The sequence below is a fragment of the Bufo gargarizans genome, chromosome 2 (genome assembly GCF_014858855.1).
Source record: "Bufo gargarizans isolate SCDJY-AF-19 chromosome 2, ASM1485885v1, whole genome shotgun sequence".
Classification (NCBI taxonomy): Eukaryota; Metazoa; Chordata; class Amphibia; order Anura; family Bufonidae; genus Bufo; species Bufo gargarizans.
The window spans coordinates 721,584,572-721,609,153 of record NC_058081.1 but is presented as its reverse complement, the minus strand read 5'-3'; the positions used below and the strand labels follow the sequence as shown (position 1 = coordinate 721,609,153).

Genomic DNA, 24,582 nt, shown 5'->3' with positions numbered 1-24,582 from the left:
GCATAGTTCACAATATCCGTTTGATTGTGAGTGATACTCATGTTAAGGATGTGTCATGTTTTGTCCTAAGCGGGTTGCCTACTCCTCTAGTGTTGGGGCTACCCTGGCTCACTAAACATAACACCACCATTGATTGGCAAGCGAGGCAAATAAATGGTTGCATTGACTTTTGCAGAGAGAATTGCCTCACAACACCTGTTTCAGAGGTTTCTACTAAGACTGTACCATCTTTTCTCTCTGTATTTTCGGATCTGTTTTCTGAGAGTGGTGTTTAGGACTTGCCCCCTCACAGGGAGTACGATTGCCCTATTAATCTCATCCCAGGCGCCAAGCTGCCTAAATCTCGTTTATACAATCTCTCCCAACCTGAAAGGGTCGCTGTGCGTGCTTATATCTCTGAGAGCCTGAGAAAGGGACACATACGACCCTCAAAGTCACCTGTTGCCGCAGTTTTTTTCTTTGTTAAGAAAAAAGATGGTTCTTTAACCACCTCTGGACCCCCAACGCAGGATCGCGGTCCGGAGGCGGCAGCTCTGCGCACAGTCACGCATATACGCGTCATTTCGCGAGTTGCCAGATGACGCGCTTAGCCGGTCCACGCATGCGCTTCGCGGGCCGGCAAAAGTTAGAGGGGGGTCACGTCACCAGCCTGCCACCCAATGATTGTTGCTGGCAGGCTGGCGATTTTTAAAATCACCATTCAGAAGCCAGTTAACACATCATATTTGTAAATATGATGTGTTAAATGGCTTCCCTGCTCCTCTGCTGGTCCTTTTCAGTCGGTTGGTCTCAGCAGAGGAGCAGGCATCACAGTGAGTAGCACCAAACACTACACTTAGCCCCAGATCACCCCCTATCACCCCAATTAACCCCTTGATCACCCCTTCTTGCTCCTGTCAATCACTAGTGAAAGTGAAAAAAGTGATCAGTGTAAACTGTCACAATTTTTTTTCACTGGTATTGACTTTTAGGTTTTAGGGATAGTTTAGGCCCCTTGGTTAGGTAGTTTAGGGATCGGTTAGCGCCCAGCCCACTGCACCGCATTCACTTCTTCGCTGATTAGCGTATCGCTAATCAGCTTTTATACTTTTATAGTATCTGTAAGTGATCAAAACTGATCACAGTCAGATCTATAATAGTATTAGTGTCACCTTAGTTCGTTCTCCACCCAAAACGCAGTGTTTGCCCGATCAGGCCTGATCGGTCGCCCACACGTGCGTTCACCCACGCCCACCCCGCCGCAGTGACAAAAAATACATATTTTTTGATCACTGCACAATCACTTTACAAGCGCTGCGGCGATAATAAAAATCAGTTTTGATATTTTTTATCAACCGCAGCAGCCTCCGGTACTTCGCTAGCCTCCCATTTGTAAGACAGGCTTGCTTTTTTTCTTTGGTAGTCTCAGGGAATACCCCTAAATTTAGTAGCCCAAATGTCAAACAGGGGGTATTCTTCTGAAGAGGCCTACAGGCTTCTGACCCAGTCGGATGAGGAATGGGAACCCTCATCTGACGAATCTAGCGGGTCAGAATATTAACCTGTAGAAAGCAGTGTCAGTCTGACACAAAGTTCCGACGAGGAGGTTGAGGTCCCTGATACCACCAGGCGTACCCGGCCCCGTGTTGCTAGACCACAGGTTGCGCAGAATCCGCTTCAAGGGCAGCAGAGTGGGGCTGGCACTGTCGGATTACGTGGTGAGACATACACCAGCAGCGCAGCCCTCCCTGGACCTAGTACCAGCACTGCCGTACAACATGGTGAAGTGGCGAGCACCAGAAGGGCAGTTGAAGCTGGTACGGTGGCACGTGCAGTAGTTACCCCGTCGCAGCCACCGCACAGACAGGCCCGTAGACCCCCTAGAATCCCTGAGGTGCTGGCAAATCCTGATTGGCAGTCCCCAACTTCAGCCGCACCATTAGTTCCCCCTTTAACCGCCCAGTCTGGAGTTCGGATTGAGACAGCTCAGATCGGTTCGGCCCTGAGATTTTTTGAGTTGTTTTTGACTGCGGAGCTCTTGGACTGTTGTGGCAGAAACAAACCGGTATGCCACTCAATTTATCACCGCCAACCCGGGAAGCTTTTATGCCCAGCCTTTCTGGTGGAAACCAGTCCAAGTTTCCGAATTGAAAATTTTTCTGGGCCTTCTCCTCAACATGGGTCTAACCAAAAAGCATGAATTGCGGTCATATTGGTCCACAAACCCAATTCATCACATGCCCATGTTCTCTGCTGCCATGTCCAGGGCACGATTTGAGGCCATCCTGCGTTTCCTGTACTTTTGTGATAACACCACCTCCCGTCCCAGAGGCCACCCAGCTTTTGACCGGCTCCACAAAATTCGGCCCCTCATAGACCACTTCAACCAGAAATTTGCAGATTTGTATACCTCTGAGCAAAACATCTGCGTAGACGAGTCCCTAATACATTTTACCGGGCGCCTTGGCTTCAAACAATACATCCAAAGCAAGCGCGCCCGGTATGGGGTCAAATTGTATAAGCCCTGTGAAAGGGCCACAGGCTATACCCACAAATTTCGGATCTATGAGGGAAATGATCAGACCCTGGAGCCGGTCGGTTGCCCTGACTACCTGGGGAGCAGTGGGAAGACAGTCTGGGACTTGGTGTCACCCTTATTTGGCAAGGGGTACCATCTTTATGTGGAAAATTTCTACACAAGTGTGGCCCTCTTCAGGCATTTGTTTCTAGAACAGATTGGCTGCTGTGGCACCGCGCGAACTAGTCGCGCAGGCCTCCCCCAACGGCTCGTTACCACCCGTCTTGCAAGGGGGGAGAGGGCTGCCTTGTGTAATGAAGAACTGCCCGCGGTGAAATGGAGAAACAAGCGTGACGTTTACATGCTCTCCTCCATTCACGCAGACACGACAATCCAAATTGAGCGAGCAACCAGAGTCATTGAAACGCCCCTCTCAGTCCACGACTATAACCTTCACATGGGAGGGGTGGACTTCAATGACCAGATGTTGACTCCATATTTAGTTTCCCGATGCACCAGATGCTGGTATAAGAAGGTGTCTGTATATTTAATTCAATTGGCTCTGTATAATAGTTTTGTTCTCTACAGTAAGGCTGGGAGAACAGAATCCTTCCTCAAATTTCAGGAAGAGATCATCGAGAACCTCCTGTATCCGGGAGGTTCCGTGGCCCCATCCACCAGTGTAGTGAGCCGTCTACACGAGCGACATTTCCCCAGTGTCGTTGCCGGTACCTCAACCCAACCGTCACCCCGAAAAATATGTTGTGTCTGTAGCAGGAGTGGAATAAGGCGTGACACCCGCTATTTCGGTCCTGACTGCCCTGACCACCCTACCCTATGCTTAGGGGAGTGTTTCCAAAAGTACTACACACAGGTACACTTAGCATAGGGATAGCATCTCACAGGACAGGCACACAGGGCTATTAGGGCCCATTCACTCACAGCTGCTGCAAACCTCTCCTTTCACCTGGGACAAAGTGCATAATGTACTTCGTCACATCTTTGGGCGATTTGCACTTTGCACATTGTCCAATGGGAAGGAGAGGTTTGTCCTATAAAGGTAAAAAATAAAATAAAATCACCAGTAAGCAAAAAAGTTAACGTTATGTTCAAAAAGTTAAATAAAGTTTATGTGTCCTGTCCAAAAGATATTATAAAGTTAATAAATTTATTGCGTTGCGGCCTGGTTTTTTCTTTTTTGTTTTGTTTTTTTTACCTTCCAAGTGGACCAGCCGATCGACTAGCTGCAGCACTGATGTGCATTCTGACAGAAGCATTGCGCTGCTGTCAGATTACACAAAAGTCGGTGTATGCGGCACTGCAAGACGAGATTTCTCCTCTGCAGTAAAAGATACGTTTGCCGAGGCATATAAGCTGAGGAGGCGGCGGTGTTCATATGCTTTGGCAAACACTTTGTATATATATATAAAAAAAAAAAAATCCCGGCAATGATTTATTCCTCCACATCGATTGAAATCGGGTTTGCCAGGGCATACAAGCTAAGTGGGTATGGATGTTGGGCGGAGCTCCTATGTCCTGGGAGACGCCTTTCCCCTCCTTTTTTTTTTTTTGGGCAGAGATTTTTTCATCCACATTGATCGATGCGAATGAAGAAATCTGTTCATTTTTTTTCTTTCAGCCCAGAGGCTGAACGGAAAAAAAAATCTCATTACCCGTATGCTCAATATAAAGGAGAATAGCAGAAACTCCTAATGCTGGCCATACATGTAATGATTGCGGAGACCCTCAAATGCCAGGGCAGTACAAACACCCCACAAATTACTCCACTTTGGAAAGAAGACACCCCAAGGTATTCGCTGAGGGGGATATTAAGTCCATGAAAGATTGAAATTTTGTCTCAAGTTAGCGGAAAGGGAGACTTTGTGAGAAAAAACAAAAAAAAATCAATTTCAGCTAACTTGTGCCCCAAAAATGTTTCTTCTATAAACTCGGCATGCCCCTCATTGAATACCTGGGGGTGTCTTCTTGCAAAAATGGGGTCACATGTGGGTATTTATACTGCCCTGGCTTTTTAGGGGCCCTAAAGCGTGAGAAGAAGTCTGTGATCCAAATGTCTAAAAATGCCCTCTTAAAAGGAATTTGGGCACCTTTGCGCATCTATGCTGCAAAAAAGTTTAAACCTTTCATACTCAAGAAAAAACACCCATCCCCCTGTGATGTTCTGGTCTGTAGCTATGAACCCTAAAGGGTTTTGTGGGTCATTTAGCTGCCAGAATCAGCAGGGAGGGAGGGACCACTCACAGAGGTCGTGAGGGGAGGGGCCGGCTACAGGTTAAAAGGCTTGTGCCAGCAAGCGGGCGTGTCTTTTCTCTGAAAGGGGGTCACATCGTGCAATGTGTTTAGAGGGACCTGCAACTGGCTGATATCACTGCCTCCGATGTGAATACAGCTAAGAACTCATCACTACACAAAGGACTCATATATCTGGTAAACTGACTTATTGTTCTGCTTAACCCTGTTGTACCTATATCACCTGTATCGGTAACCTCAGACCACTGTATATATTCTCTGTGTATATTGTGTTATATCTAGTGTGCCCTAATTTAATCTTGTGCTATCTTGTATTTCAATCAAGAATCCCCACGTCCATGTTTCAGCCTAGCTATAAGCTAACGTGGGTTGGTTTCTCACCCTATATAATCCCGTTAGCGGACCGTGCTTACATCAAACGAGAAGTTGGTGGCAGTATACTCGGGCTGAGAAGGCGCTGTTTCATTGCTGGCAGTGAAAAGGCCCTCTCAGCTGTTGCCTCTCTGTGCCCGCGTGGAACGGAGGTGTCTGTGTAAACTTTACCAAGCTGACCTTACCTGTTCCTCTGGAGGGCGTAACGTCACGCTTTGGTAACCCGTGACCATACCGCGCCTCGTGAGCTTGACGTAGGTGACGTCAAGCGGGCACGAGGTCTGGTATTCGTCACAACTTCTCTACTCCCAGTTGGTGCTTGAACTATCTACTCATAGGCCTCTCTATATGAGGGCATGGGAAAGGGAGCTACAGATAACCATTTCAGAAGAAGATGCTAAATTTATACTCAAGTACTCACATGGTTTTTCCAGGTGTGTGTGCGTCTTCAGGATAATCCCTTTAAAGTTTTGTCTAGATGGTATAAAACTCCTGATTTTCTATATTGAGCCCGCCTTTCTCCCACAAATAGGTGTTGGAGACGTCAAGATGAAATAGGTTCTATATCCCACATTTTGTGGTCCTGCTCAAAGATAACCCCCTTTTGGAGAGAGGTAGAACTCACCATTAATAAAATCTGTAAACGCTCAATACCCCTTACCCCAGCCCTCATTATGTTATGGCTGCCACAGAGCAAATTTCAACCTGCTAGTGCTAATAAGTTGATTACACACCTACTTACAGCAGCTAAGTATATCATTCCTACTAGATGGCGAAGTACAGAACCTCCAACTATTGAGGAATGGTTGGATAAGGTACAACAAATATGTCTTATGGAGGAAATGGTGGGGTGGGACAGAGGACAGGGAGCTACCTTTTTAAAGATATGGCAACCTTGGTTGAGCTTTTATAAAGCCACTTTGGAGATCTGAAACAAAGGCCATACCACTCCTAATGGAATAAAATCCACTCCCCTCTTCTGACCCTGCTGGGATTCTATGGGCCTTTTCTCATAGAGATGAGGATATAACTGCATATCTGAGGTTAATAGACATTACCGTCTACTGGATATTACCTTTTATACACTGGTTACTGAGAGAGTGCTTCCTACACACATTACTGTTTCATGTTCTTCACACGTTATCAGTAGTCATGGTGGAAGCTGGTGAGGAACAGATAACTAGCAACACATGGTCCTGTTCATTCATTCTTTCTTTTTCTCTTTCTTTTAATGTTTATAAGTGTTATACCTGTCTTGTTATGTACTATATATTTACCTCAGAAAATTCTGGCCGACGGAATCCATAAAGATGTGTCATTTCCATAATTTTGCTTAGAACATACGAAACGAATATGTAACTGCTTATTTTGCTGAAATACTTGCACTTATTTTGTATGGAAATTCTCTTTTACTGGCAAGAATGGGCAGAGATCTCAACAGACTCTTTAATTTGCAATTGTACATGTTTGTATGCCTATAAAATTCTCTTAAATAAAGAATTTACAAAAAAAAGAGCTTAAGGGCGAGGACAAAGGTTAAGAAAATAAAAATAAAATCAAGAGACAAAATTGAATAAAGCCCTAGGAGACCTTAGTCACAGAGTGCATAGATAAGGAGCCCATCAGCTCCTGGTCTATTGGAAAAGACAGAAAACCCAGCATGTCAGCACTGTACAGAAAAAAGGATACCATATTTTTAATAAAGACCAATTAAAAAAAAAAAATTTTTAGCACAAAATGAGTACAATGCAATAATTTGCCACCAAAGGTGTTACATAGTCTTTAAACTAAAGATTTCATGAAATTCATTTTAAGCCCAAATCGTAGGTGCTCCAATGGGCCTGAAAATTGGTATATGACACATATACCACTTTTCAGGCCCATTGGAGCACCTACGATTTGGGCTCAAAATGAATTTCATGAAATCTTTAGTTTAACCACCTTAGCTCCCCTAGCTTAAACACCCTTAATGACCAGACCACTTTTTACAATTCTGCACTACACTACTTTCACCGTTTATTGCTCGGTCATGCAACTTACCACCCAAATTAATTTTACCTCCTTTTCTTCCCACTAATAGAGCTTTCATTTGGTGGTATTTCATTGCTGCTGACATTTTTTGTTATTAATCAAAATTTAACGAAATTTTTGCAAAAAAATTAAATTTTTCACTTTCAGTTGTAAATTATAAAAAAAATAAACACACATCTATATATAAATTTTTCTCTAAATTAATTGTTCTACATGTCTTTGATTAAAAAAAAGTTTGGGTAAAAAAAAATGGTTTACAAACTATGGTACAAAAATGTGAATTTCTGCTTTTTGAAGCAGCTCTGACTTTCTAAGCACCTGTCATGTTTCCTGAGGTTCTACAATGCCCAGACAGTAGAAAACCCCCACAAATGACCCTATTTCGGAAAGTACACACCCTAAGGTATTCACTGATGGGCATAGTGAGTTCATGGAAGTTTTTATTTTTTGTCACAAGTTAGCGGAAAATGATTATTTCTTTTTTTTCCTTACAAAGTCTCATATTCCACTAACTTGTGACAAAAAGAAAACTTCCATGAACTCACTATGCCCATCACGAAATACCTTAGGGTGTCTTCTTTCCAAAATGGGGTCACTTGTGGGGTAGTTATACTGCCTGGCATTTTAGGGGCCCTAATGTGTGAGAAGTAGTTTGAAATCAAAATGTGTAAAAAATGCCCTGTGAAATCCTAAAGGTGCTCTTTGAAATGTGGGCCCCTTTGCCCACCTAGGCTGCAAAAAAGTGTCACACACGTGGTATTGCCGTACTCAGGAGAAGTTGGGCAATGTGTTTTGGGGTGTCATTTTACATATACCCATGCTGGGTGAGATAAATATCTCGGTCAAATGCCAACTTTGTATAAAAAAAAGGGAAAAAGTTGTCTTTTGCCGAGATATTTCTGTCACCCAGCATGGGTAAATGTAAAATGCAGCCTAGGTGGGCAAAGGGGCCCACATTTCAAAGAGCACCTTTCGGATTTCACAGGGCATTTTTTTCAGATTTTGATTTCAAACTACTTCTCACGCATTAGGGCCCCTAAAATGCCAGGGCAGTATAACTACCCCACAAGTGACCCCATTTTGGAAATAAGACACCCCAAGTTATTCCGTGAGGGGCATGGCGAGTTCCTAGAATTTTTTATTTTTTGTCACAAGTTAGTGGAATATGAGACTAAAAAATTATAGGAACTCGCCATGCCCCTCACAAAATAACTTGGGGTGTCTTCTTTCCATAATGGGGTCACTTGTGGGGTAGTTATACTGCCCTAGCATTTTAGGGGCCCTAATGCGTGAGAAGTAGTTTGAAATCAAAATCTGCAAAAAATGCCATGCGAAATCCTAAAGGTGCTCTTTGGAATGTGGGCCCCTTTGCCCACCTAGGCTGCAAACAAGTGTCACACATGTGGTATCGCCGTACTCAGAAGAAGTTGGGCAATGCGTTTTGGGGTGTCTTTTTACATATATCCATGCTGGGTGAGAGAAATATCTTGGCAAAAGACAACTTTTCCCATTTTTTTATACAAAGTTGACATTTGACCAAGATATTTATCTCACCCAGCATGGGTATATGTAAAATGACACCCCAAAACACATTGCCCAACTTCTCCTGAGTACGGCGATACCACAGGTGTGACAATTTTTTGCAGCCTAGTCGCGCAAAGGGGCCCAAATTCCTTTTAGGGGGGCATTTTTAGACATTTAGATCCCAGACTTCTTCTCACGCTCTAGGGCCCCTAAAATGCCAGGGCAGTATAAATACCCCACATGTGACCCCATTTTGGAAAGAAGACACCCCAAGGTATTCAATGAGGGGCATGGCGAGTTCATAGAAGATTTTTTTTTTGGGCACAAGTTATGGAAATTATTATATTATTTTTTTTTTCTCACAAAGTCTCCCTTTCAGCTAACTTGGGACAAAAAGTTCAATCTTCCATGGACTCAATATTCCCCTCAGTGAATACTTTGCGGTGTCTTCTTTCTGAAATGGAATGTGGGGTATTTATACTGCCCTGGCGTTTTATTTTTTGTGAGAAGAAGTCTGGAATATAAATGTCTAAAAAATTTTATGCATTAGGATTCCGTGAGGGGTATGGTGAGTACATGTGAGATTTTATTTTTTGACACAAGTTAGTGGAATATGAGACTTTGTAAGAAAAAAACTAAACAACCCAAAAAACTATTTCCGCTAACTTGTGCCAAAAAAATGTCTAAATGAAGCCTTACAGGGGGGTGATCAATGACAGGGGGGTGATCAGGGAGTCTATATGGGGTGATCACCACCCTGTCATTGATCACCCCCCTGTAAGGTATCATTCAGATGTCCGTATGTGTTTTGCGGATCCGATCCATGGATCCGTGGGTCCATAAAACACATACGGACGTCTGAATGGAGCCTTACAGGGGGTTGATCAATGACAGGGGGGTGATCAATGACAGGGGTTGATCAATGACAGGGGGGTGATCAATGACAGGGGTTGATTAATGACAGGGGGGTGATCAGGGAGTCTATATGGGGTGATTAGGGGTTAATTAGGGATTAATAAGTGACCGGGGGGTGTAGTTTAGTATGGTGATTCGTGCTACTTATTACTGAGCTGCCTGTGTCCTCTGGTGGTTGATCCAAGCAAAAGGGACAACCAGAGTACCAGGTAGCAGGTATATTAAACGCTGTTATCAAAACAGTGTCTAATATACCTGTTAGGGGTTGAAAAAAATCGCATCTACAGCCTGCGAGCGAACGATCGCCGCTTGGCAGGCTGTAAATCCACTCGCTTACCTGCCGATCCTGTGAACGCGCGCGTTCACAGGAAGTCTCGCGTCTCGCGAGATGACGCACCAATGCATCACTCTGCCTGAGACAGCCTCCTCCGGACCGCGATCCTGCGTTAGGCGGTCCGGAGGCGGTTAAAGACTATGTTTGGTGGCAAATTTGGTGGCAAATTATTGCTGATGGGCTCCTTATCTCTGCCCTCTGAAATTATAAACACTCATAGCTCAGTTCTTGCTCAGAAGAATGTGGCTTAAATAAGTGTTTATGACCTCTCAGTAGTTTTGAGATAAGGTTTATTAGATGACTAGCACTAAGTAGAAGTGAAAGTAATGTACCAGTCACACAGCTAGAAAAACAGTTAACCATTTCTGACAGAACAGATCAAAATTTTTAATAAACGGCAATTTAAAAAAATTCTTTAAGGCCAAAAATGAGTAACGTGCAATTATAAAAATAAATTGCTTCCGAAGGTGTACATAGTCTTTAAACATAAAAGTGAAAATGAAAGCTATGCTGATCACTGTAGTTCTGGCTTCTAAATCCTCTGGCAATTTTTATAATTTAGGTGCATCTCCTAAGTTCTTTCTCCAGCACATTAGACTTTTTCCCACCATCCAAACCTTTAGTAGCAAACTAAAATCCAACTTCTTCAAGAAACTGATAAATCCATTACAAAACTATATAAACATCTTCTACCCTCATGTAGGTTTAACAGAAGAACCAGTCATCTCAGATTTTGGAACATTGATTGTTGGTGTAAATAAGACTTTGACCTGCGCTCCTCCAAGAAATTGCCCTGAGAAATCTTTAGCTTTCCTGTGGAAGAAGAGTAATGTGGCTGGAATCTGGACGAATTTATCTAGAATTACCTTTACCCCATCTATAGAAGATGACCAGGAAACCATCACATGTGAGATTACAAACTCCTGGGGGAACACAACTCAAAAACTCATTCATCTTAATGTTGACCGTAAGTACAATACATATTAGTTATTCACATTTTTCAATTCCCCAGCATTGCTTCGTAAGCTTCCACAAGTTTTTCACACCAAGCAATGGAGACTATTATTCAAGCTCATATCGTTTGTCATGTGGTAAATTAAACGTATAGTGAAACATAGAAAAAATTACTTGTAAGAATTAAAGTAGTCATACTTACCTTATTGATCTGTTGCTTCTGCTCAGCTCTTCCCCACTCCCCCATTGGTTTCATCTTCCTAGCATTTCTTGACCCAGGAAATGTGATCACTAAGCCAAATACTTCTGCACAATGGTAACTCATTTTATCCAGGGACTGGCTTAGTGGTCACATTTTTATGTTGAGTAGGACCAGGAAGTAGATTACCAGTGGGGGAAACAGAAAGAGTCTGGATGACAGTAGCCAGGGATCAATGAGGTGACTGTGGCTTCATCTTTTTCTCCCATAATCATCCAGACTATCCCTTTACCACCTACAACTAGAGTTGAGCGAACACCGGGATGTTCGGGTTCGAGAAGTTCGGCCGAACTTCCCGGAAATGTTCGGGTTCGGGATCCGAACCCGACACGAACTTCGTCCCGAACCCGAACCCCATTGAAATCAATGGGGACCTGAACTTTTCGGCACTAAAAAGGCTGTAAATCAGCCGAGGAAAGGGCTAGAGGGCTGCAAAAAGCAGCAAAATGTAGTTAAATCCCCTGCAAACAAATGTGGATAGGGAAATGAATAATAAAAAAAATTAACCAATATCAGTTGTAGAGAGGTCCCATAGCAGAGAACCAGGCTTCATGTCACCCACCACTGGAACAGGCCACTGTCAGATATTTAGACCCCGGCACCCAGACAGAGGAGAGACGTCCCATTGCAGAGAATCAGGCTTCATGTCATAGCAGAGAATCAGGCTTCACGTCACCCACCACTGGAACAGGCCATTGTTAGATATTTTGGCCCTGGCACCCAGACAGAGGAGAGAGGTCCCATAGAAGAGAATCAGGCTTCATGTCATAGCACAGAATCAGGCTTTATGTCTTAGCAGAGAATCAGGCTTCATGTCATAGCAGAGAATCAGGCTTCATGTCATAGCAGAGAATCAGGCTTCACGTCACCCACCACTGGAAAAGGCCATTGTCAGATATTTAGGCCCCGGCACCCAGACAGAGGAGAGAGGTCCCATAGCAGAGAATCAGGCTTCATGTCATAGCAGAGAATCAGGCTTCATGTCATAGCAGAGAATCAGGCATCATGTCAGCAGAGAATCAGAATTTACGTCATCCAAAACTGGAACAGTCCATTGTCAGATAATCAGGCCCCAGCACCCAGACAGAGGAGAGAGGTCCCATAGCAGAGAATCAGGCTTCATGTCATAGCAGAGAATCAGGCTTCACGTCAGCCAAAACTGGAACAGTCCATTGTCAGATATTTAGGCCCCAGCACCCAGACAGAGGAGAGAGGTCCCATAGCAGAGAATCAGGCTTCATGTCATAGCAGAGAATAAGGCTTCACGTCAGCCAAAACTGGAACAGTCCATTGTCAGATATTTAGGCCCCGGCACCCAGACAGAGGAGAGAGGTCCCATAGCAGAGAATCAGGCTTTATGTCATAGCAGAGAATCAGGCTTCACGTCAGCCAAAACTGGAACAGTCCATTGTCAGATATTTAGGCCCCGGCACCCAGACAGAGGAGAGAGGTCCCATAGCAGAGATTCAGGCTTCATGTCATAACAGAGAATCAGGCTTTACGTCAGCCAAAACTGGACCAGTCCATTGTCAGATATTTAGGCCCCGGCACCCAGACAGAGGAGAGAGGTCCCATAGCAGAGATTCAGGCTTCATGTCATAGCAGAGAATCAGGCTTCACGTCAGCCAAAACTGGACCAGTCCATTGTCAGATATTTAGGCCCCGGCACCCAGACAGAGGAGAGAGGTCCCATAGCAGAGAATCAGGCTTTATGTCATAGCAGAGAATCAGGCTTCACGTCACCCAAAACTGGAACAGTCCATTGTCAGATATTTAGGCCCCGGCACCTAGACAGAGGAGAAAGGTCCCATAGCAGAGATTCAGGCTTCATGTCATAGCAGAGAGTCATGCTTAACGTCACCCAACACTGGAACAGGCCACTGTCAGATATTTTTAGGCCCCGGCACCCAGACTGAGGAGAGGTTCATTCAACTTTGGATTGCCCCGCAATATAATGGTAAAATGAAAATAAAAATAGGATTTAATGAGGAAGTGCCCTGGAGTACAATAATATATGGTTAAGGAGAGGTAGTTAATGTCTAATCTGCACAAGGGATGGACAGGTCCTATGGTATCCATGCTTGGTTCATTTTTATGAACGTCAGCTTGTCCACATTGGCTGTAGACAGGCGCCTGCGTTTGTCTGTAATGACGCCCCCTGCCATGCTGAATACACGTTCAGACAAAACGCTGGCCGCCGGGCAGGCCAGCACCTCCAAGGCATAAAAGGCTATCTCTGGCCATGTGGACAATTTAGAGACCCAGAAGTTGAATGGGGCCAAACCATCAGTCAGTACATGGAGGGGTGTGCACACGTACTGTTCCACCATGTTAGTGAAATGTTGCCTCCTGCTAACACGTTTTGTATCAGGTGGTGGTGCAGTTAGCTGTGGCGTGTTGACAAAACTTTTCCACATCTCTGCCATGCTAACCCTGCCCTCAGAGGAGCTGACCGTGACACAACTGTGTTGGCGACCTCTTGCTCCTCCTCTGCCTTCGCCTTGGGCTTCCACTTGTTCCCCTGTGACAATTGGGAATGCTCTCTGTAGCGCGTCTACCAATGTGTTCTTGTACTCGCGCATCTTCCTATCACGCTCCAGTGCAGGAAGTAAGGTGGGCACATTGTCTTTGTACCGGATATCCAGCAGGGTGGCAACCCAGTAGTCCGCACACGTTAAAATGTGGGCAACTCTGCTGTCGTTGCGCAGGCACTGCAGCATGTAGTCGCTCATGTGTGCCAGGCTGCCCAGAGGTAAGGACAAGCTGTCCTCTGTGGGAGGCGTATCGTCATCATCCTGCGTTTCCCCCCAGCCACGCACCAGTGATGGGCCCGAGCTGCGTTGGGTGCCACCCCGCTGTGAACATGCTTCATCCTCATCCTCCTCCACCTCGTCCTCGTCGTCTTCCAGTAGTGGGCCCTGGCTGGCCACATTTGTACCTGGCCTCTGCTGTTGCAAAAAACCTCTCTCTGAGTCACTTCGAAGAAACTGGCCTGAAAGTGCTAAAAATGACCCCTCTTCCTCCTCCTCCTCCTCTTCCATCATCTCCCTAAGTGTTTTCTCAATGCTTATAACGGTGTCATCGCCACTGGCCATGTTGGTGGAGTACTCGAAGCAGCACAACAGGGCACACAGGTCTCGTATGGAGGCCAAGTCATTGGTGGTAAAGTGGCTCTGTTCTGCAGTGCGACTGACCTGTGCGTGCTGCAGCTGAAACTCCACTATGGCCTGCTGCTGCTCGCACAGTCTGTCCAGCATGTGCAAGGTGGAGTTCCATCTGGTGGGCACGTCGCATATGAGGCGGTGAGCGGGAAGGCCGAAGTTACGCTGTAGCGCAGACAGTGCACACTTGATTGTATTGGATACTTGGTTGTGCAGGGAAGGCACGGCTCTTTTGGAGAAGTAGTGGCGGCTGGGAACAACATACTGTGGGACAGCAAGCGACATGAGCTGTTTGAAGCTGTCTGTGTCCACCTATCACGATCGGCGTAACTGTCACATACGTGACACGGAGGGAGGAAAAGAGGGAGGCCCTGCCCTAGTGAGAGGGAAGGTGGTGACTCCTGACTCACCTTGCGGCTGGCGCCTGGCTGCCCTGTCGTCCCTAGACGGGTTCCTCACCCGTACGCCGATCACGTGCCTAAAACCCTGTCTTTACCCTAGGATGAGCCCTAGATAGTGAACAGGGCGGTGGGAACACTAGTCCGCACCACTAGCTCTAAAGGAAAACACCAAGGGGAGGACAGACAATACAAACTAAACATAAAATCCCAGGTGGGCAAAACCAGGAGACAACAAAAGCCCAACAGGGATCCGGAGGGTAGCACTCTGGAACAACAACCAGATTCTCAGCTCCAGTGGGTCAGCATAGATGTCCAGGCAGGAAGCTCTATAACTGGCAACAAGAGAAGTGTGAGAGGAGAATATAAGGAGTTTGGGAGTGGCAGACAAGAAACAGCTGAGGAGGAGAAGCTACGGATCCCTGAGTGAGACAAAAAGGATAGCAAGGCAAACACAGAAAACAAACACTAAGAAACACTGTGATCTTTGGACATAGAGCGCGCAGCCACCCGCTGCGACTTCCTGACCCCGGGTATAACGGAGTCCGACGTGGCTCTTGACACCCTCGTGACAGTACCCCCCCTTTCACGAGGGGCCTCCGGACACTCAGGACCAGGTCTCTCCGGATGAGAGACATGGAAATCCTGAATCAACCTATTGGCGTTTACCTCTGACGCTGGAACCCACATTCTTTCCTCGGGACCGTAACCCCTCCAATGCACCAGATACTGAAGAGAGCGGCGGACCCGACGAGAATCAACAATTCTGGATATTTGAAACTCCAGATTACCATCCACAACAACAGGAGGAGGTGGCAGCGGTGATGGTTCTAGAGGTGGAACATACTTCTTGAGCAACGACTTATGGAAGACGTTATGGATCTTAAAAGTCTGAGGTAGCTAAAGGAGGAGAATATAAGGAGTTTGGGAGTGGCAGACAAGAAACAGCTGAGGAGGAGAAGCTACGGATCCCTGAGTGAGACAAAAAGGATAGCAAGGCAAACACAGAAAACAAACACTAAGAAACACCGTGATCTTTAGACATATAGCGCGCAGCCACTCGCTGCGACTTCCTGACCCCGGGTATAACGGAGTCAGACGTGGCTCTTGACACCCTCGTGACACCACCAGCCTGAATGACAGCATTTCATAGACCAGTAGTTTAGAAATGCTGGCATTCAGGGCCAGGGATCGAGGGTGGCTAGGTGGGAATTTACGCTTTCTCTCAAATGTTTGTGAGATGGAGAGCTGAACGCTGCCGTGTGACATGGTTGAGATGCTTGGTGACGGAGGTGGTGGTGTTGGTGGTACATCCCCTGTTTGCTGGGCGGCAGGTGCCAACGTTCCTCCAGAGGCGGAGGAAGAGGCCGAGGAGGCAGCAGCAGAAGAGGCCGAGGCGGCAGCAGCAGAAGAGGTAGCAGGGGGAGCCTGAGTGACTTCCTTGTTTTTAAGGTGTTTACTCCACTGCAGTTCATGCTTTGCATGCAGGTGCCTGGTCATGCAGGTTGTGCTAAGGTTCAGAACGTTAATGCCTCGCTTCAGGCTCTGATGGCACAGCGTGCAAACCACTCGGGTCTTGTCGTCAGCACATTGTTTGAAGAAGTGCCATGCCAGGGAACTCATTGAAGCTGCCTTTGGGGTGCTCGGTCCCAGATGGCAGAAGTCAGTAGCAGGCGGAGTCTCTTGGCGGCGGGTGTTCTGCTTTTGCCCACTGCTCCCTCTTTTGCTACGCTGTTGGCTCGGTCTCACCACTGCCTCTTCCTCCGAACTCTGAAAGTCAGTGGCACGACCTTCATTCCATGTGGGGTCTAGGACCTCATCGTCCCCTGCATCGTCTTCCACCCAGTCTTCCTCCCTGACCTCCTGTTCAGTCTGCACACTGCAGAAAGACGCAGCAGTTGGCACCTGTGTTTCATCATTATCAGAGACGTGCTGAGGTTGTATTCCCATGTGCTCATCATCAGGAAACATAAGTGGTTGTGCGTCAGTGCATTCTATGTCTTCCACCGCTGGGGAAGGGATAGGTGGATGCCCTTGGGAAACCCTGCCAGCAGAGTCTTCAAACAGCATAAGAGACTGCTGCATAACTTGAGGCTCAGACAGTTTCCCTGGTATGCATGGGGGTGATGTGACAGACTGATGGGCTTGGTTTTCAGGTGCCATCTGTGAGCTTTCTGCAGAAGACTGGGTGGGAGATAATGTGAACGTGCTGGATCCACTGTCTGCCACCCAATTGACTAATGCCTGTACCTGCTCAGACCTTGCCATCCTTAGAACGGCATTGGGCCCCACCAAATATCGCTGTAAATTCTGGCGGCTACTGGGACCTGAGGTAGTTGGTACACTAGGACGTGTGGCTGTGGCAGAACGGCCACGTCCTCTCCCAGCACCAGAGGGTCCATTAACACCACCACGACCATGTCCTCATCCGCGTCCCTTACTAGATGTTTTCCTCATTGTTACCGTTCACCACAATAAGAAAAAAAAATATTTGGGCCGAAGTATTGAATTCAAATTCAGGCCTTTTTTTACAGGCAGCTAACTAATTTTGGCCTGATACAGCAGAAACCACTGATTAGGGAATTGCTAATTTGGGAATTGAGTTTCAACCCAGAACAAAATATATCCTTTTCCAGACAGCAGACAGTATTACACTTGGCTAGCCACAGCTGAAACACCAGATTTAGGGTACTGCTATTTTGGCAATTGTATTTCACCCCTCAATAAAATAGCAAGCAGGGGGCGGAGCCTACGCTGAGAGCGGATGGTTGTGTGAAGTGTCGCTCTGCTACTCCATTTAGCCTTCACAGCCTTTAATCATAAGCAGACCAGGCCGAAAATGGTCAAGATCGGCGGACAAAAGAACACTGATCTCCCTGCTCCTATCAAAGCGGCGACTCAGCCCGGAGAAATGGACAAATTCATCAAAAAGGCTGCCGCTGTGTACGTGGCCAAAGAAACTAAAATGGCGCCCGGAACTCCGAAGGCCGCCGGCCACAAACAACATGCTGTCGTGGGTGCGGAAGGACGCAGAGAATCATCCCTTAGCCCGGATGCACTGCCGATATCCAGAGGATTCCTCAAAGAATCGCTCGCTGAAGCCCTAGAACCCCTCAGCTCTGAGTTGGCTGCAATTAGGGGCGACATCCGCCATGTCGGAGCCAGAGTGGAAACACTGGAAGAAAATCAGCAAAAAATCGCTGCGCATCAAAACGAGGTAGCCACGAACATGGCTGATCATGAAGCACAAATAAATCTCCTGTACACGGCGTTGGAGGATCAGGAGAATAGAGGACGAAGGAATAATCTTCGGTTTAGAGGTATTTCAGAATCCGTTGGCCCCGGTGATATTCCTGAAACCATAACGCAACTATGCCTCCAACTGCTGGGACCGGACACTGCGCATGAAATTACTATTGAAAGAGCGCATAGAGCTCTGAGGCCCAAACCGAATCCTAACGAACCCCCTCGTGACATCATATGCAAGTTTCTCTGTTTTCCGGTCAAAGAAGCGATTTTATCCTGCGCCAGGAACAACACTCCGCTGATGTGGGAAAATAAGGAAATCGAAATCTACCAAGACTTAGCGCAATCTACTCTCCGAAAGCGCAGAGCGCTTAAACCCCTCACGGACTGGCTGCGCTCCCAGAGGATTCCTTACCGTTGGTCTTTCCCCTTCGGCCTTTCATTCTCCCATAATGGCCGCCGCCTATCCATCGCTTCCCCCAAAGACCTGGGGAATGTCTATGCGCACCTCCAGATTCAGCCGCTCCCAATTGACAACTGGGGCACGTTCCAATCTGCAATCAACCCGCCTGCCTTACCTGTCTTTGCCCCATGGGTACCCCAAGAATGCAGAGGGGCCGAAGACCGAAAACCCCCACACCGAGGAGACTGCCACTTACCGATGACTGAGGTGGACTGTCAGCGTGAGTTATCAGGGCCTCTCAGAGACTCGACTCAGGAACGAATCCTGGGAGGTGACGGTATGCCTCATGGGTTGTTTGTTATGGACACTTACTTAAATCGCCCCTCACATGTCCGCTCATCATGATATAACCTAGTTAGTTTTATTTTTAGATTCATTACTTTCTGCATATTATCCACACTGTCTGGTCTTCTTTATCCTGTAGAAGGTTAGATGGAGGAAATTTAAAAGGAGTGACTCTCTTTCCCCCCCAGTGTTGGCAGAACCCTAGGACCCTGCCGTAATGTTATATTCCTACCACTGTGCGGTTAATACTGACACTCCTTTTTATTGTCTCCCTTTCCCCCTACCTATGTATTTCCATGGGAATATTTGTATTCTCTTTCAGTTTTCTGGTTTTAAGTTACATTTTATTTTTATGTTATGTAGATGTCCCTCATGCTGTGTCTATGCCTCAAATATCTCACAAAAGCAGTTATTTTCAATCACCCTGCCATTATATGGGTTTACAGCTTTGCAAACGGTGGAGGTTTCGGATCGGCAATGGTGCTACCCACAAACGGAAGCGATATGGCGGACCTTATAATAACTTCATTTAACGTCAAAGGATTTAATGCTCCGTCTAAAAGGTGCCAAATTTTCTCCTTACTAAAAAAGAGGAACACCTCTATTTTGTTTTTACAAGAAACTCATTTTAAATTTAATAGGTATCCAGACCTCTCCCGTTCCAGTTATCCTGAGTGGTACCATTGCGGATCGGGCTCCTCTTCCTCTAAAGGAGTCAGTATAGGGTTCAGCAAGCATACAACATTTCAATATGGTTCTCATATACAGGATGTGGAGGGGAGATATTTGTTGTTAAAGGGCACCATAGCTAACCAGCTGTATACCTTGATCAACATATATGCTCCAAATGTTAATCAGGCGTCCTGGTTCAAAGATATCTACCCTATTATAGAATCTTTCCAAGAAGGTATAGTTATAATGGGAGGAGACTTCAATGTCGCCATGAACCCCATCTTAGATTCCTCAACAAAAAAGTCAGTTCTATCACAGAAATCCCTACACTCTATTAATGATACTCTATATAATTTGGGCCTGGTGGACGTGTGGAGAGTGCTCAACCCCACTGAGAAGGACTACACATTCTTCTCCAATGCCCATGGTTCTTACCAAAGGTTGGACTACCTCTTTCTCTCCAAAAAACATCGCCAACTACGCCCCAAAGCCCACATAGACTCTATCCATCTATCTGACCACTCCCCGATTTTCCTCTCCATATCCTCCCTCCAAACATCACCCAAAGTAACTAACTGGAGACTTAATGAACAACTTATCTCCTCTAAAGAAAATAAAGACATTATCCAGAAAGCTATTACTGAGTTCTTCTCCTTAAATGCCCTTCCAGGTACCTCCCCACACGTCCTTTGGGATACCCATAAAGCTTACGTAAGGGGGCAACTCATTAGCCTGGGATCCCATCTTAAAAAGCTGAGAAAGGCCAGAATAGACAACCTTCTAAAGGAAATAAAAGATCTTGAACGAGCCCACAAAAAATCCCTCTCTGACCCCCTTTTCTCTAGACTCAATGACCTCCGCTCCGAACTTAAAAACCACCTGAATGCCATGTCAGCCAAATTTTACCTAAATTCCCAATTTAAATATTTTGCTCATGGTGATAAGGCGTCTAAATTTGTTATGAACAGAATAAAGAGAAGGAGAAACCACAACCACATTTGTAAAATCCTTAATAGCGATGGTGATTTGGCCTTAACTTCTAAAGATATTGCTTCTCAATTCCAAGCCTTCTATCAAGCCCTATACAATATACCCCAACATACTCACGCGGCCAACCCAGCTTCCAATATAGAATCCATAAATAGCTTTCTTGAGGGAATATCACTCCCTAAACTCCTCCCCTCCCATATACAGACGCTAGAATCCCCCTTTTCTTTAGAAGAATTGAAGAACGCCATTAAACAAATGCCAATAAACAAAGCCCCAGGTCCTGACGGCCTCTCAGCCCTTTACTATACCACATTTGGGGAATCCATCTCCCCCTATCTCCTGTCTATATGCAATCAATCACTTAAAGGCACGCCACTTACCTTAGACATGACAAGGGCTCTTATCACCATCATACCCAAAGAGGGTAAAGACCCCTCACACTGTGCTAGTTACCGCCCCATTTCCCTACTAAACCTTGATTTAAAAATTTTGGCCAAAATGCTAGCTAACCGACTCTCCCCAATTCTCCCGTCACTGATACATGGCGACCAGACAGGTTTCGTGATCGGCAGGGAGGGAAAAGACAATTCAGTTAGAATCCTCAACGCCATTCATTACTCCACTAGAATTTCTTGTCCTTTAGTTCTCCTCAGCACCGATGCCGAAAAGGCTTTTGATAGAATCAGCTGGGATTTCCTACGCCTCACTCTGCTTAAATTCGGCCTACCAACACCTTTTATTGAGGCAGTTTTTTCTATGTATACTAATGCCTCGGCATCGGTGCTGGTGAATTAAACCTCCCCCCCCCCCTTCCCCATAAGAAATGGTACACGCCAGGGGTGCCCACTCTCCCCCTTAGTTTTTGTTTTAACAATGGAACCCCTCCTTCAATCTTTCCGCCAAAATGATAAAATTAAAGGTATTAAACTAGGTACCCATGAACACAAGGTTGCAGCATTTGCTGATGACCTTTTAATTCTTACATCCAACCCTAAGGTTTCCTTACCTTTAATATATGACACTCTTGAAAAGATTAGCCCATTATCCAACCTCAAGATCAATATGAAGAAATCCCATATATTAAGTCTGGGTTTGAGTGCTCAAACCAAAACAGCCCTTGCAGCACAGTCTCCATTCAATTGGGACACCCCCTACATAACGTATTTGGGAGTTAAGATAGGAGTCGATCTCACCAAATTATTCCAACTCAATTACATTCCTCTTTTACAAAATATGCAAACTCAACTGAACAATCTTCACCTTCAAACTTTCTCCTGGTTCGGTCGAAAGAACTTATTCACCTCACTGATCCTCCCTAAACTGACCTACCTGCTACAGGTCCTACCGCTCCCTATTCCAGATTCCTTCTTCCAATCTCTTAATAAAGAGATTAGATCTTTTATATGGAGTCGGAAGAAAGCCCGCATAAGACTCCCCATCCTACAAAGCCCGAAAACCTTTGGAGGCATTAACCTCCCGAACCCTCCGCTATACAACACCGCTATCCTGCTGGCCAGGGTATTGGACTGGTTCAGAGAACCCCCCCACAAATCCTGGACTAGTATGGAATCTGCCCTTAATAACACCTCTTTTAGGACTCTTCTAATTCTTTCTCCAACAGAACGAGTTAACCGCAAGAATGGTAGCCCGGTTGTACAAGCGACCTTAGAGGCCTGGGACAAATTTCAAAACTCAGCCAATGGTATCCCTCTACCTTCCCCACTTATCAAGGTGACAGATCTGATTAACCTAGCCTCACCAGACTTAAGACAAAGCCTCCCGACATCTGTCAGGAATTCAGAAATTGGGGTTATCTCCCTCTTCGAGGAAAATGGCAAAATAATCCAAAAAGAACTTCTAGCTTCTATTTTTCCCGAGATAAAGTCGTTCCCCTCCCTATACTCTTTCATACACTCTAGTCTTACGAAATTTATCCCCTATCAAGCCCTTTTGAGGCCCCTGACCTGGTTTGAAAGCCTTATTACTCAGACTCCTACCCCAAGGAAAATCATTTCCCAGCTCTATAGAAGACTAAATACCCCTATATGCCCTCCTAAATTAGCCTTCATTGGCGCCTGGGAGAAAGATCTAGGGACTTCGTTCTCCCCAACTGACTTACTGAAACTTTTTAAAGAACCTCATAAATCCTCCAGATGTGTCAGAATACAAGAAAACGGCTATAAAATACTCTCCAGGTGGTATAAAACACCAGATATTACTTGCAGATATAATGAAAACGGTTCTGACACATGCTGGAGGTGTGGAAATGAAGGTGGCAAATTCTTCCACATTTGGTGGTCTTGTCCACCTCTGCTTAAATGGTGGTCTGAGATTTTCAATCAATGTAATAACATCTGCAAGTCTAAAATCCCGGCCTCTCCCCAGCTCGCTCTATTAGGCCTCTCTCCTCCCTCCACACACATTACTGGTACATTGCTGTTCAAAAAACTGATTTCCGCAGCTCGCCTCCTAATCCCCAGACATTGGCTGTCGCCTGATCTCCCCTCATTAGATCATTGGATCAATAAGGTGGATGCCATTTATAGATTTGAGGACCTGGCTGCCTGGGAGAATCGTTCCCATGGTAGCTTTTCTGCCCTATGGAAACCTTGGGAGACCTATAGGCACTTTAATACTGCCACCTGAGTCTCTTCCGGTTTACTTCTCTATGGCAAGTAATGAGGTACGAATATCCATGCTAACCTTGTGTGACTACATAGGACATCTACTATGTTTGATTTTGTTGGAATAACGGTAGCCAAGTACTGTGATATTGCATACTCTGTATCCTGATGATTGATGTGTAATTACTTGTACTACTGTTTTATTACTTAATAAAACGTTAAAAAAAAAAAAAAAAAAAAAAAAAAGAATAGCAAGCACAGCCAAGCCCCTCCTATACACTACGTGCAGAATTATTAGGCAAATTAGTATTTTGACCACATCATCCTCTTTATGCATGTTGTCTTACTCCAAGCTGTATAGGCTCGAAAGCCTACTACCAATTAAGCATATTAGGTGATGTGCATCTCTGTAATGAGAAGGGGTGTGGTCTAATGACATCAACACCCTATATCAGGTGTGCATAATTATTAGGCAACTTCCTTTCCTTTGGCAAAATGGGTCAAAAGAAGGACTTGACAGGCTCAGAAAAGTCAAAAATAGTGAGATATCTTGCAGAGGGATGCAGCACTCTTAAAATTGCAAAGCTTCTGAAGCGTGATCATCGAACAATCAAGCGTTTCATTCAAAATAGTCAACAGGGTCGCAAGAAGTGTGTGGAAAAACCAAGGCGCAAAATAACTGCCCATGAACTGAGAAAAGTCAAGCGTGCAGCTGCCAAGATGCCACTTGCCACCAGTTTGGCCATATTTCAGAGCTGCAACATCACTGGAGTGCCCAAAAGCACAAGGTGTGCAATACTCAGAGACATGGCCAAGGTAAGAAAGGCTGAAAGACGACCACCACTGAACAAGACACACAAGCTGAAACGTTAAGACTGGGCCAAGAAATATCTCAAGACTGATTTTTCTAAGGTTTTATGGACTGATGAAATGAGAGTGAGTCTTGATGGGCCAGATGGCTGGATTGGTAAAGGGCAGAGAGCTCCAGTCCGACTCAGACGCCAGCAAGGTGGAGGTGGAGTACTGGTTTGGGCTGGTATCATCAAAGATGAGCTTGTGTGGCCTTTTTGGGTTGAGGATGGAGTCAAGCTCAACTCCCAGTCCTACTGCCAGTTTCTGGAAGACACCTTCTTCAAGCAGTGGTACGGGAAGAAGTCTGCAAGGTAAGAAAAACATGATTTTCATGCAGGACAATGCTCCATCACACGCGTCCAAGTACTCCACAACGTGGCTGGCAAGAAAGGGTATAAAAGAAGAAAATCTAATGACATGGCCTCCTTGTTCACCTGATCTGAACCCCATTGAGAACCTGTGGTCCATCATCAAATGTGAGATTTACAAGGAGGGAAAACAGTACACCTCTCTGAACAGTGTCTGGGAGGCTGTGGTTGCTGCTGCACGCAATGTTGATGGTGAACAGATCAAAACACTGACAGAATCCATGGATGGCAGGCTTTTGAGTGTCCTTGCAAAGAAAGGTGGCTATTTTGGTCACTGATTTGTTTTTGTTTTGTTTTTGAATGTCAGAAATGTATATTTGTGAATGTTGAGATGTTATATTGGTTTCACTGGTAAAAATAAATAAT

The 24,582-nt window shown here is 45.6% G+C and overlaps 1 protein-coding gene across 1 annotated transcript in view; it reads left to right on the top strand.

The window, feature by feature from the left end:
• The window catches only part of LOC122926363, a 504,077-nt gene that overhangs the window by 355,904 nt on the left and 123,591 nt on the right, over positions 1 to 24,582 (top strand). The window contains exon 11 of the mRNA XM_044277738.1: positions 10,648 to 10,911. Within this exon, the coding sequence (XP_044133673.1) occupies positions 10,648 to 10,911 (264 nt within the window). The remainder of the gene's footprint in view (positions 1 to 10,647; positions 10,912 to 24,582) is intronic.